The 14,433-nt window shown below is 37.2% G+C and overlaps 1 protein-coding gene across 2 annotated transcripts in view; it reads right to left on the bottom strand.

The window, feature by feature from the left end:
- pmvk (phosphomevalonate kinase) overlaps window positions 1-10,859 on the bottom strand; it is a 30,267-nt gene extending 19,408 nt beyond the window's left edge. The window contains exons 1-5 of one of the 2 annotated variants that reach the window (XM_052146422.1): window positions 10,667-10,851; window positions 10,525-10,588; window positions 8,900-9,052; window positions 7,320-7,449; window positions 6,008-7,234 (exon numbers count right to left, since the gene is read on the bottom strand). In XM_052146422.1, coding sequence (XP_052002382.1) covers window positions 7,077-7,234; window positions 7,320-7,449; window positions 8,900-9,052; window positions 10,525-10,588; window positions 10,667-10,755 — 594 coding nt within the window. In that variant the 5' untranslated portion in view covers window positions 10,756-10,851 and the 3' untranslated portion in view covers window positions 6,008-7,076. Of the gene's footprint in view, window positions 1-6,007; window positions 7,235-7,319; window positions 7,450-8,899; window positions 9,053-10,524; window positions 10,589-10,666 lie in introns of those variants that run through there. The other variant, XM_052146423.1, reaches the window with a different exon arrangement.
- Window positions 10,860-14,433: the final 3,574 nt, after the last annotated feature.

Here is a 14,433-nt window from a genome sequence, read left to right as displayed (position 1 = left end):
GCATTCAACACCATAGTGCCCTCCAAGCTTGATGAGAAACTCCGGGCTCTGGGCTTAAACAGCTCGCTGTGCAGCTGGATCCTGGATTTCCTGTCAGGCAGACGTCAGGTGGTTAGAATGGGCAGCAACACCTCCTCATCACTGACCCTCAACACTGGAGCCCTCGCAGGGCTGTGTTCTCAGCCCACTCCTGTATTCCCTGTACACACATGACTGTGTGGCAACACATAGCTCCAATGCCATCATTAAGTTTGCTGACGATACGACGGTGGTAGGTCTGATCACTGACAATGATGAAAGAGCCTACAGAGAGGAGGTGCACACTCTGACACGCTGGTGTCAGGAGCACAACCTCTCCCTCAACGTCAGTAAAACCAAGGAGCTTGTTGTGGACTTCAGGAAGAAAGACGGAGAACACAGCCCCATCACCATCAATGGAGCACCGGTGGAGAGAGTCAGCAGCTTCAAGTTCCTCGGTGTCCACATTACTGAGGAACTCACATGGTCCGTCCACACTGAGGCCGTTGTGAAGAAGGCTCACCAGCGCCTCTTCTTCCTGAGACGGCTGAGGAAGTTTGGAATGAACCACCACATCCTCACACGGTTCTACACCAGCACTGTAGAGAGCATCCTGACTGGCTGCATCACCGCCTGGTACGGCAATAGCACCGCGTACAACTGCAAAGCCCTGCAAAGGGTGGTGCGAACTGCCAGGAACATCATCGGAGGTGAGCTTCCTCCCTCCAGGACATATACACCAGGCGGTGTGTGAAAAAGCTCGGAGGATCATCAGAGACTCCAGTCACCCAAGTCATGGGCTGTTCTCACTGCTACCATCAGGCAGGCGGTATCGCAGCATCAGGACCCGCACCAGCCGACTACATGATAGCTTTTTCCCCAAGCAATCAGACTGTTGAACTCTTGATCTATCAGGATCAATAATTAGCACTGCACTTTATTAATCTATAATCTCACACTGGACTGTCAACATATTCTCCTCAATACAACTGCTATATATATATATATACACATATATATTTCATATACTCCCACTTATTGTATTGTATTGTATATTCTGTTCTATATTCTGCATTGTATATAATTATTGTGTTGTGTAAGTATGTGTACATCTGATTTGTAAATTGTTTTGTGTAAGTATGTGTACATTTGATATGTAAATTGTTTTGTGTAAGTATGTTGTTTATTGTAATTGGTATATGTCTCGTCACTGTCATGACTGCTATGTTGCTCGGAACTGCACACAAGAATTTCACCTACTGTTGCACTTGTGTACATGGTAGTGTGACAATAAAGTGATTTGATTTGATTTGATTTGATTAGATGCACCTGTTTGAGGTCGTTAGCTGCATAAAGACACCTGTCCACCCCATACAATTAGTAAGAATCCAACTACTAACATGGCCAAGACCAAAGAGCTGTCCAAAGACACTAGAGACAAAATTGTACACCTCCACAAGGCTGGAAAGGGCTACAGGGAAATTGCCAAGCAGCTTGGTGAAAAAAAGTCCACTGTTGGAGCAATCATTAGAAAATGGAAGAAGCTAAACATGACTGTCAATCTCCCTCGGACTGGGGCTCCATGCAAGATCTCACCTCGTGGGGTCTCAATGATCCTAAGAAAGGTGAAAAATCAGCCCAGAACTACACGGGAGGAGCTGGTCAATGACCTGAAAAGAGCTGGGACCACCGTTTCCAAGGTTACTGTTGGTAATACACTAAGACGTCACGGTTTGAAATCATGCATGGCACGGAAGGTTCCCCTGCTTAAACCAGCACATGTCAAGGCCCGTCTTAAGTTTGCCAATGACCATTTAGATGATCCAGAGGAGTCATGGGAGAAAGTCATGTGGTCAGATGAGACCTTTTGGTCATAATTCCACTAAGCGTGTTTGAAGGAAGAAGAATGATGAGTACCAGCCCAAGAACACCATCCCTACTGTGAAGCATGGGGGTGGTAGCATCATGCTTTGGGGGTGTTTTTCTGCACATGGGACAGGGCGACTGCACTGTATTAAGGAGAGGATGACCGGGGCCATGTATTGCGAGATTTTGGGGAACAACCTCCTTCCCTCAGTTAGAGCATTGAAGATGGGTCGAGGCTGGGGCTTCCAACATGACAATGACCCGAAGCACACAGCCAGGATAACCAGGGAGTGGCTCTGTAAGAAGCATATCAAGGTTCTGGCGTGGCCTAGCCAGTCTCCAGACCTAAACCCAATAGAGAATCTTTGGAGGGAGCTCAAACTCCGTGTTTCTCAGCGACAGCCCAGAAACCTTACTGATCTAGAGAAGATCTGTGTGGAGGAGTGGGCCAAAATCCCTCCTGCAGTGTGTGCAAACCTGGTGAAAAACTACAGGAAACGTTTAATTGCAAACAAAGGCTACTGTACCAAATATTAACATTGATTTTCTCAGGTGTTCAAATACTTATTTGCAGCTGTATCATACAAATAAATAGTTAAAAAATCATACATTGTGATTTCTGGATTTTTTTTTTAGATTATGTCTCTCACAGTGGACATGCACCTACGATGACAATTTCAGACCCCTCCATGATTTCTAAGTGGGAGAACTTGCAAAATAGCAGGGTGTTCAAATACTTATTTTCCTCACTGTATGTCTGTCTCAAGGTACACTGTCAGTACGTTTACATGAGAAATTATAATCAAGCTACATTCAGTCAAGATTTTGTGTAGTCGAGCTACAGTTTTTATTAGACTATCCACACATTGATGACTCGATGCAAATATTTTAAGGAAATCCAAAAAAAGTTAAATATGCTGGGTTAAATACACAGCATGTCACTTTCTTTTGTAGCACGCATGCGGAAAACACTGAAGCCAATGGAGTGCAACAGTGCCCGCCCACTTTTTCTGTAAGTATTTTTCCATTAAATTTTACCATTGGTATTTCATTCAATTCTTTAGAAGAGTTATAAGCCATGAACCAAACCAATCAGCTCTGAGGTGAAACACTACATTACAAACTTTGATTTGAAGCAAAAAAATATTGAAAAAATGGACAAAAGTTGCAAGACTGTGTACTTAAATGATGTGGAATGAACTACAATCCCAAGATGCATTGCGATTGACATAACTGAATTAAAAACAATGGAAAATATGTAAAACTGTTCATTAAATTTTTGATCAAGTACAAAAACAACCTATTGAGAAATATTCTGATAAATGCAAATATATACTGTAAGTAGTTGGAGAGTGTAGGGAGACGACTTGATTGTATCATGGGAGTGGGCGGTCGTTGCGAAGCTCTTATTATTGGTGTGCTTTGTTGGTTGGGATTCTCTGATTTATGGATCTTTTTCTTCAGGATCATAGCTAATTAACATAATTTAACATAAGTGGCTTCAGCAGAAGCATATACCATCAATTAACACCCTTTAGAGCTCAAGGTAGGTCTGACTTTAAAAGTTTTTAGTTATGGTTAATAATCAATTTGCCTGTGGAAAAATGTAAGGGATTTATTTTTTCCCCAGAACCAGATTTTTACAGCACTATTATGGTCTGATTGTATATGTCTAGTAGTTTGACTTCACAGAAATGAGACTGATATGATTTCAGTTGCACTAAAGCATTTTCATGACATTTTAAAAGACTAAATATTGTTTTAGTCTTAATTAAATCTGATTGGTTCACTGTGTCTCTTACAGTATTCAAAGAAAGAGGACAAATATGAGGAGGAGATCAAGATCCTGACCAGTAGACTAAAAGAGGTCAACTTTGCTTTTCATATGGATACATTAAAGCATACTTGAATGTTGTGTACTGTGATGCTGCTAGTGCCATGCTCTACCAGTTGAGTCCAATGACATGGTTGCAATTCCTAGGGAACACAAACTAATACAATTTATACCATTAATGCACTGTAAGTTATGGATATAAGCATTTGCTGAATGCATAAATGTAACATTTTACAGCATCTGACATTTCATATTGTGCTCCATTTTCAAACAGGCTGAAACTCGTGCTGAGTTTGCCGAGAGATCAGTGTCCAAACTGGAGAAAACCATTGATGACCTGGAAGGTAAAACTCACTCCAGTATACTTGAAAAACCCAGACTAGAAAGTGGGTTTCAAAATGTACCTTATGCACTCGGCCATCTAGTGTATGAATATTAAATGTGTAGTATTGTCTCTAATAAAACACTCATGTGTTTTTACTACATGGAAGCATTCACCTCTTTTCAGCTGATGGAAGTGACGTTTCAGACACATGTGAGATGTGTTGCTGATCGCTTTAGCCAACCTCAGTTCAACACTTAAATCTCAAATAATATATATATTCAGTTTCTTTAGTTGCCACATTCACCATTAATTATGGCTATTTTATCAGGCCAGCATCACAGACCCTTAACTTTGCCCCTTTTACTGTGTGAGGAAATGCTGCGAGTGCATAAAATGTCCAGAATTCCACACTCTTGTTTTTCCGGTTGAAGAAGTACATTATGCAAAATCTCACTGTACTTTACAGCTCATTGCATTTTGCAGTGTGTACGCACTACTCACTACCATATGGTGTAGAATAATGCAGCTTGAGTCTTGAGACATTGTGTCGGTAGCTCTGGTTGGTTTATAACATATATTTTTCTTAAAGTACTCTCTACTTTCACACTTGCGCAATTCCAAATATAAAGTGTATATATATATATATATATGTAATATGACAACTCCTAATAGGTCTTGCTTCAGTCAAATGAAATGAAGTCTTAAGGGTTTAATCGGACAGCTTTGTGATGCCATATGAAAGAAATATATTATTGTTGTATAGGCTAATAAAATTCTAAATTCAATATAACAAAGAAAGAGAAATAAAGAAAATGAATGAATCATTCATTCATTCAATACTAAAATAATCAACTGAAATTACTGTGAAAAGAAAATGTTCTGAGCCCCAATTACAAAGTGGACCAGAAGTTAAAACACCCTTTATCAAAATTAGTATTACTCATAAATGTCATGTTGAATCGTGCAGAATTTTAGGATCACCGTAAGGTTGACTGTAAATTTACGATGCTTCATCCTTTATCAGTTTTCATTTTAATGCACCAAAATAGTTTTTGGACAATTAAACAATCAGTTTTATATAAGCTTAATGTGGAGCGCTGTGTGTGTATCAAATATCCTCCTGTGCTCACTATATGCTGTGTGGTGTTTCAGAGAGGCTTGCCACAGCCCAAGAAGAGAACAGTAAGATTCATGCCACTCTGGATTCAACTCTGCAGGAACTCAACAACTTTTAAGTCTAGATGTCTGTCCTCCACATGCAAACCACACCGTTTCCTCTCTGATTGTTGTGGGTGACTCGGTGAAGCTGGCACTTTTTCACAATGCACGTAAAACAAGAATTGCAACATTTATTTGGACTAATCACGATGGATGGAAGGGAGGGACAGACCTTGACTGAATCACTCAATCTGGACTGTGCCAACACAGTGTTTGGACCAGCTTTATTTTCTGAAGTTTCTGTTTAGCAGGTGTCATTTTCTTGTAGTTACTTTCAATGGTGGTGTTTAGTCATTTATTTATATTTTTCCTAAATTATATTAGTTGTTTAATATTTTTATTTATTTGTTTGTGTGGAACATTTAAAAAAAAAAAGGGGGCCATAAATCCAGCTCTGGACCAACACTGGTCGATTCTCCCCGCATGCTTGTAACCCCACTGATGTGAAATCATGTTTAATCTACAGAGGGGTGGTGACAGAGATGGCGGGTGATCAGTCAATCATAGTGCACTGCCATATTAAAGAACTTGGTCAGTTAAAAAGGAAAACACATTTTGTTTACTGTCTAAAACCTTTCAAGAGGTCATATAAAATCTGTTCAGTTGTTAATAGCCTTTTGCATAGTGGATAACTTGCAGTGTTAAAGATGTAAATGTTTATTGACTGTTTCATTGTAATAATTTATGACAAACATTTTTTTTTTATAAATAAAGGAACACCATTTTTAATGTAATTTTTTTGCCCGTTTTATTTTTAGCATACTTCAGATAAATTAAAATTGTAAGACCTACTTGGTCTCTATTTTACAGTGGCTACAAAGCTCAGACAATCAAAATGTACATTCTAGAATATTTAAGATTCTATTTTACCTGTGGTAAAAATCGTCTGCAGGTAAGGTCTTGAGTGAATTCTTGCTTTAATACAATTTCAGGCACTAATGATATCAAGTATTTTTGAATGCATTAATTAAATACTGACAGTTACAGAAGCAGCTTTTAGCCACAATTTACTGTTAAAAATCAGGCACATATAAGCAATGGAGACATAGGACTGTACTGTTTTGGTGATTTTGCATTAAAGAGACAGATAACCCAAAATTTTTAATTGTCATTTAAAAACTCAGACTCATGCCCTCCCAGATATGTATTACTGACTTCTGCAGAACACAAATGAAGATTTAAAGAATATTTCAGCTCTGTAGGTCCATACAACGCAAATGAATAGTGGCCACAACTTTGAAGCTCCAAAAAGCACATAAAAGCAGCATAAAAAGACTCCAGTAGTTAAATCCATATCTTCAGAAGTTAGTCCACTTACTTTTGGGTGAAACAGACTTGATATAATTCCTTTTTCACTATAAATCTTGACAGCAGTCTCTTTGACGATCATGATTTCAAGCTCGATTACACTTAATATAGTGTCTCAACTAATCGCAACCTTCAAATTTAAAAAATAGCTAATGAGATTTTAAGAATACGTGAATAGTTTTTAAAGTCTGATTTGTGTTCTGTTCCTCACACAAAGATATCGTAGGACTTCAGAAGATTTGCAATATAGAACATGAGTCATATGGACTATTTTCATGGTGCTTTAATAGTGTCTTTTGTCCTTTTGGAGCTTGTTACTGTATGGAAAAGGGCACTGTGAACATTCTTCAGAATTTCTCCTTTTGTGTTACACTAAAGAAGAAAATCATAAGGGTGGAGTCAGTGATGTTTTCACCTTCGTTTTTTAAATGAGATATTCCTTGAGTTTCTGAGGGCTCCAGGTACATGTCTAAGACTGACAGCAAATAAACAATCTGTAAAATTTCATCAAACCAGTTGAATGTTGTTTTGTGTTTTTGACTTGACCAATGAGAGCAGTCCCTCCAGCTGCACCTGCAGAACATCTGCATCTCCATCATTCCTGATGATCCAATCAAATGTCACCCCCTCATCCAAACCACACTCTGACTCGGCATCATCTACACCTACACACATATACATCATTACATGAACACAGATCTACTGATGTGTCTGTGTGTGTGTGTTTGCTGTTTGTCAGTTGTGTTTTACCTGCAGTGAACCTCCAGCCTCTCTGTGACCGTGTTTCCTCAGACGCCTCCACCCGAACACACACACATTTATCAGGAAACTCCCAACGGAACCACTGCACGTCTGACACACGTCTGCAGTCACTGATTATCTGTTCGGGGTGATATATGATGATCGTGTATGAAATTTCAAACCAGAGACTGCTCATTATCTCACTTATTACAAGACTATTTGCCAACAAATAAATAAATAAATGGACATGGAATATTGAGTTGCAGTGAAATTATTTTATTAGCTTACTTGTAGAGATCACAAAATGATACAAGAAGTAGAAAAGATGACTTGAACAGAATGTATGGTTGTTATTCAGAAATATCAGACCGCTGGATGGTGTGATTGACCAATCAGAATCAAGTTTTCCAGCGAGCTGGGTAATAATACTGAATAAGGATTTTTTGTTTTTTTGGCTTTATATAAAAATTGTGCTCAGAGTAATCGCTAGATGATTAAATATTTCATAACCAAGCATAACTCGAGAAATTAAATGCACTACAGAAATGTCCATATTTTTAAATAGACGTGAAGATTTTATTAATTTCCATTACATTTCCAGGCCTGGAAATTCCAATTTAAAATGTCCATGATATTTCTAGGTTTAAGGGTCTATGAGAACATCTCTGGGGCTTATAAAACTTCTCAGATATGCTCTTAAGAACAGTCTTAACACATTATAAAACAAAATTTGTTTCTTCTTCAGTAGATAAATTCAATGATTAATCAAATAAGAAAGCCACATTTTATTTCCTGTATTTTAAGAAATTTTTGGACAAGTTGTTTTGCAAAATAAAAACTTGCATGACTTTGAGTTTAGAATATTTACAAATAAGAATAAATCTGTGAAACGTAAGATATGAGTTGGGGTTAAAGCACATTAAACACCAGAAGGAATCGGTCAAATCACCTGAAACCCCACATGAAACTATGAGCTTATTAAACGTATTATAAAGTGTTTGTGTGTGTGTTGGGCTCTTTTCAAATGCAGCTCTGTAGCATTTTTCAAATGTCTGTTTTTCCCATGGAAACATGTTTTCACTACTGTGAAGTGTTGTCACTAATGGAGGTTTGCTGTGCTAGTGCAAAGATATTAAACTAATCATTATTAAATTCATAATCAATTATTTTCATCATTGATTGTTATCATTTTAATTATATTTTCATTTGAATGATTAGTTGTTGAAGACCTCTGAAGGTTTTGGCATGAAGCCCATCAAATTGTTCAAATGCTTAATTCACAACAATGAGTTGCCCAAATCCCACTATCATGTAAGCCTAACACACTCATTCTTTGTTGGAGAGTGCATGCTTTCAACAGTCATCATGCAAACCTTAACTTGGTTATGAGACCTCTCCAGCACTCTTAAATAATCAAAGAGCTGAGGCCAAATCTTAACACTAATGAACCTTTATTAATAACACTTAAATCTAGGAATAAGAACAAAATGACGCCATTCTTAGAATTATGACACACTTAAGACTAAAACTTTACTCTGAGTGGTTTATCTGATCTCCAGTCTGCTGGTTGTCAGAATGAGTGCTCGTACCCAGAGCGGTTGTGTGGCATGTTTAATGGCCAGTCTACAGAAGAATCCAGAATCCTGCTGTCGCTTCATCTCACCCCACTGGATCATATCAGCACGATAACTCTCTTTATACTGACCAGAACCCAAGAGAGCCTCGTAGTCCAGATCATGATCCTGATGATAATGCAAACACAAACATACTTTAAAGGAATAGTTCACACCAAAATGAAAATTCTCTAATCATTTACTCAACCTCATGCCATCCCAGATGTGTATGTGAGTTTCTTTCTTCTGCTGAACACAAATGAAGATTTTTAGAAGAATATCTCAGCTCTGTAGGTCAATACAATGCAAGTGAATGGTGGCCATAACTTTGAAGCTCCAAAATGCACATAAAGGCAGCATAAAAAGACTCCAGTGGTTTAATCCCTATCTTCAGAAGTTAGTCCACTTAGTTTTGGGTGAAACAGACTTGATATAACTCCTTTTTCACTATACATCTTGACAGCAGTCTCTTTGACGATCATGATTTCAAGCTCGATTACACTTAATATAGCGCCATCTAGTGCTATGTGCATGCATCAAGCAAAAGGAAATGTAATCGAGCTTGAAATCATGAATGTGCCTAGACTGTGTGGCATTACATGGACAGGGATGCAGTTAGCAATTCTTGGGTATAAAATGAATTCAGCAGGCCCTCCTCCATTTAGTTGTCTGAAGGGGGTGGGTTTCGCTTTTGTGCATCGTCTCCATGTTTATATCTGCAGTTCATGCTGAACATGCTTAGATGTGATATACAATATGGAACAGCCCATCTGTACCCCCCCCTCCAGTCCAGCCGGGCCCCCTCCCCTACCGGGACAGAAGGTCCCTTGTCCCCCCTTATCGGCGGCCCTGCATATAGATTACTTTTATGCTGCCCTTATGTGCTTTTTGGAGCCTCAAATTTCTGGTCACCATTTATTTGCATTGTATGAACCTACAGAGCTGAAATATTCTTCTAAAAATCTTCATTTGTGTTCTGCAGAAGAACGTCATACACATTGACATGAGGGTGAGGAAATGATGAGAGAATTTTCAATTTTGGGTGAACTATTTGAAGGTCCTCATATAATACGAGCTACAACAATATTCTTTGCAAGAATTTACCATGGTAACCAAACTTTCCACAAAAATGCTATAGTCACTACTATTATTGTTACAATGCTAAAATAATTATGTTGGCTTTCCAATCCAAATTTCACAAATATAAAATTTTTGACTACAACTCCAAGAACTTTCAAGCTTTCTCTCAATCTTCCTTAAAAAAACTGCCTAAAATATTATAATAACATAATGTGTGACAGCAAATATGAATAATAATATAATAACGTAGTACAAATTGACATCAATTTTTGATTATTAAGTCGTTTACACAACTGTTAATGAGGGACAAAAAGCTATCCATCCATCCATCCATCTATCTATCCATCCATCCGTGCACTGATTGAATTAATAGATTATTATTCTTAAGTATAACGGTATTGACTTCTGCTGTGACTGTAATTTTGCAGAAAGGATGGTTACCATTTAACATTTTCAAGAGGGTATGCTAGATATGGATTTCCATTTCCTTCAGGATAAGATGTTTCCAGTGTGTACTGTACCTGTGCATACTGTTGTTTGAGAGGTGCAGACAGTCGGAGTATGCAGCAAATCTCTTCAGTGACTCTGGGAATACAGTTACAGCATCTGTATTCATTCATTTCTGTTGTACGTACAAATGTTCTAAAGAAGTGTTTATCTCACCTTTTCTGGATTAAATCAGTCACGAAGTCCTTTCCTGACTTCCGTTTCCCGCTGAATAACAGAATAATCCTGGGCTGTGCAGGTGTCATGGCTTTACTTACATGTCCTCTAGTAAGTACATACTATACGCATGGACACATGTTCAGGATGAATGAGACAGCAACGCCTTTTTTGTTTTGTTTTTACCGTAACGAACAAAGATTATGCATTCATGACGCACAAATACACTTTGATCCTGCTATCTCAGTTTTTCTTTCCTACTTGTGTTGACATTCATCTTTATTTCTCTAAAAGCATTATTTATCTTAAGGCATTAGTTCAGTGATTTAGGTGAAAGGTGATGCATGTGTATGTGTATGTTTTAAGTATCAGTAAATGGAAGATTTATTGCTCGTTATAATTGTATGTTTACGGTAATCGGACGAGCGTCACGCCATCGACCTATGGATCATGTGCTAAATGTATTTATATTTTTCAAAGTATAAACAGATAATTTTCTTCCAATTTCAACTTAAACACCAGAATATACTGTATTAAACAATTATATACAACTGAATATATATATAAGGTATTTATTCATTTTCTTTTATTATTTAACCGGAAGTTACACGCAAGTTTTTCTTATTTGCTTATTAGGAGATAAAAGGTGCAACATATTTATTTTCAGCTGTATAACATAACGGTCTTATTGAATCCAATAAATGCAATAGGTGTGATCTGTAATATATTTTCAGTTGTAATTATTTTCTTCCTTTCGTCATATGATTCTTGTGTTCATTGTTAAAGATGAACGGCAGATGTTAGCTTGAGCCTGATGGATGTACGTTCTCTACATAATAATAATAATAATAATAATAATAACAATAATAACAATAACAACAATAACAATAACAACAATGAAGCCCTAAATAAATTAAATCACTGTGGTTTTGGTTTTGTTTCCGCTAACGGTTGACCCGGAAGTGTTGACTTAGGTAAAGTTGCTTTTATATTGCACATTCGCACATTCGCGGACTTCCGCGTTCAGTAACTCGTGAACTAAACGTTGTTGCTACACACAACACCTATCACATATAACTACAGATAAAACACCAGAAGCTACAACATAAATTTCCTCAAAACGATCTTTCCTTCGCACTGTACAAAATACATTGATCTCTATGCGCAGGCTGCTAAGAAGGGACCATCTGCAAAGTGCAAACCCGAAGGAAAGCCCGTTTTGAGGCGATTAAAATAATAAAACAATGTTATTTGTGTAGTAACAATATTCAGCTCACGAGATATTGAACGCGGAACTCCGCAAATATGCGAAGCGAATATAAAAAGCAACTTTACCCAAGTTGCAGACTTGATCATGTAGGACCTTCAGGACCACATAGCCTACGTGGACAGCACCATGAACATAGTCAAGTTTAAAAAAAAAAAACCCAACCAGGGTAAAAATAGTTTCAGGTTTGATATTTGCTGCGTATTCACCTAGACTGCTTTAGTGTACTTTTGTGTAGGCTATTGTACATACAGTACGCAAAAATGTTTTATGTAAAAGTTACAGTAATTCACTAAAGGGATTTTTTCATGTTCCAAAGGTTGTAGTATGTTCCTACTGACCAGACTGACTTACTACAGGTGGAATTTTGACAGTACCTCCCTTACTGTACTTTCAGTATACAAATATTAATTAAAAAAAATTACAGTAATTCCCCTAAAGTGTTTTTTCCTGTTCCAAAGGCTGTAGTGCTTTCCTATTGACCATACTGACTTACTACAGGTGAAATTTTCACAATAACTCCCTTACTGTACGTACTGAAGGGTTGGGGTCAGAATCCCCTGTCTCTTCAATTTAATTATATATATATATCCTTTTTATATATATCCTTTTGAATGATTACTTTATTCTTATTAAAAATTCAACAATCAATATCCTAATCATTTCTGTATTCATTTTCTTTTAGGTGCATTCCAGTGTGTGCCCTTGGGTTGTGTTCACATGCAAGGGGCCTTTTGATGATAATTTGATGAGACTCTGTACTCATGTATTGCATATATATTATATATATATTGTAAGTAAATCAAAACCAAATAATTTACAAGCTTTTAACTTCATGAGGTGCAATGGCAAGGTATCATAACACCGGAGACGTCCTTGGTGAATCTGCCTCTGGCTGGACATTCCTTTACAGTCCTTTTTAAAGTCCATCAACTTTTTGACATGTTCAGAAATCCCCTCCTGGAAACTCCCTCTGCATACATTCAGTCTTTTACAGCCAATTGGTCAAACATAAAATCTTGAACTGTCATTATTTCTGGAAGACCCCTTAGGACTTTTGCATATAAAACTCTGTCTCTTTGTCCTCTTTTTCTGGACCTTTCCATCATCGCTGTATCTTCTGTATCTCGTCCGCAACACATTGACGGTAATGATGGCATTTTTCTCCTTTTTTTTTGCAAAGCTCTTTCTAATACATTTTCAACTCCTCTCTACTCTGCCACCATCATCTGCTTAATAAATGCTTACAACATTCAGTGTAGTATGTTTTTCTTTATAAACCATTTTCATAATAAAAATCTTTATAAAACAAGTTGAGGTGTTTTTCTTAATAAACTATTTTCTCAATATATGGTTACAATGATTATTAATACAAGTGTTTTACAGTAAACACATTCTTAATAAATTGTTTAACAACTACTTATGGTACCTTTCATTATAAAACCACTTTTTATTAGTTACAATTGTGGTTTACTATGACCCATAAATACTTCATATACCAAAAGCCATGATTAGAATACAATAATTGCATATTTCACAACAATATCCACATATCTGCATCTATATATCTGTCTTAGTTGACTTGTATAAGTTTGAGGGTCAATTTATACATAATTTCACCTTATTTTCATTAAGTGAACATCTCATGTGTATTTCTTTAGGGAGTGGAGTAAAGGGGCATATTATCTTTCCTGCTTTCCTGGAGTGAAATGTTTTATCAGCCTGTTAAGGTGGACTGCTCTTCTGATAATTAGCTCAGGCCTTCTTCAGCCTCGAAGAGAACTGTTGTTTGTCAGTGTTCTGTGTGTGTGTGTGTGTGTGTGTGTGCGTTTGATATTCTTTGCAGGTTCTGAACTTTGTGATATAGCCTAAAACATTCTCGGACCCTGGAAGAAGGTCACCACGGACTTAAATCTCGGAAATGGACGACAAATATTCTGATTAACGGCGATATACCCACTTATCTATCAAAAATGTATTATTGTTTAGACTTTATGTTGTCTTAGCCAATCAGAAGTAAACGATTATGTAATGCATGTCCTTGGAAAAGGTATAATTGTGTGAGATTTGTTTGTAAGGTAGAGTTGGCTTGCGACCTCCTTGTGACTTTGACGCTGGCTTTACCAATTTAACTGCAAACTATTCTTCAGTAAAATTGTACTTATTTGATTGAATTTCACGACTCCTGGTCTTCTTTCATCATATTATCTGGTCCTGGGTCTTACAACTGTACCCCCCCAAACCGTACAATTATCAAATAATTTTTTCCTGTTCCAATGGCTGTAGTGCTTTCCTATTGACCATACTGTACATACAATAAACTAATAAGTTCAAGAAAACATTACTGTAATTCCCCTAAAGTATTTTTTCCTGTTCCAATGGCTGTAGTGCTTTCCTAGTGATCAGACTGACTTACTACAGGTGAAATGTTCACAATAACTCCCTTACTGTACAATTATCAAATATATTTATGTAATAAACATTATTACATGTGTTTATT

Source organism: Xyrauchen texanus, chromosome 17 (genome assembly GCF_025860055.1).
Source record: "Xyrauchen texanus isolate HMW12.3.18 chromosome 17, RBS_HiC_50CHRs, whole genome shotgun sequence".
Lineage (NCBI taxonomy): Eukaryota > Metazoa > Chordata > Actinopteri > Cypriniformes > Catostomidae > Xyrauchen > Xyrauchen texanus.
Note: the sequence above shows the minus strand (reverse complement) of the source record. Positions and strands in the feature narration are given on the sequence as shown.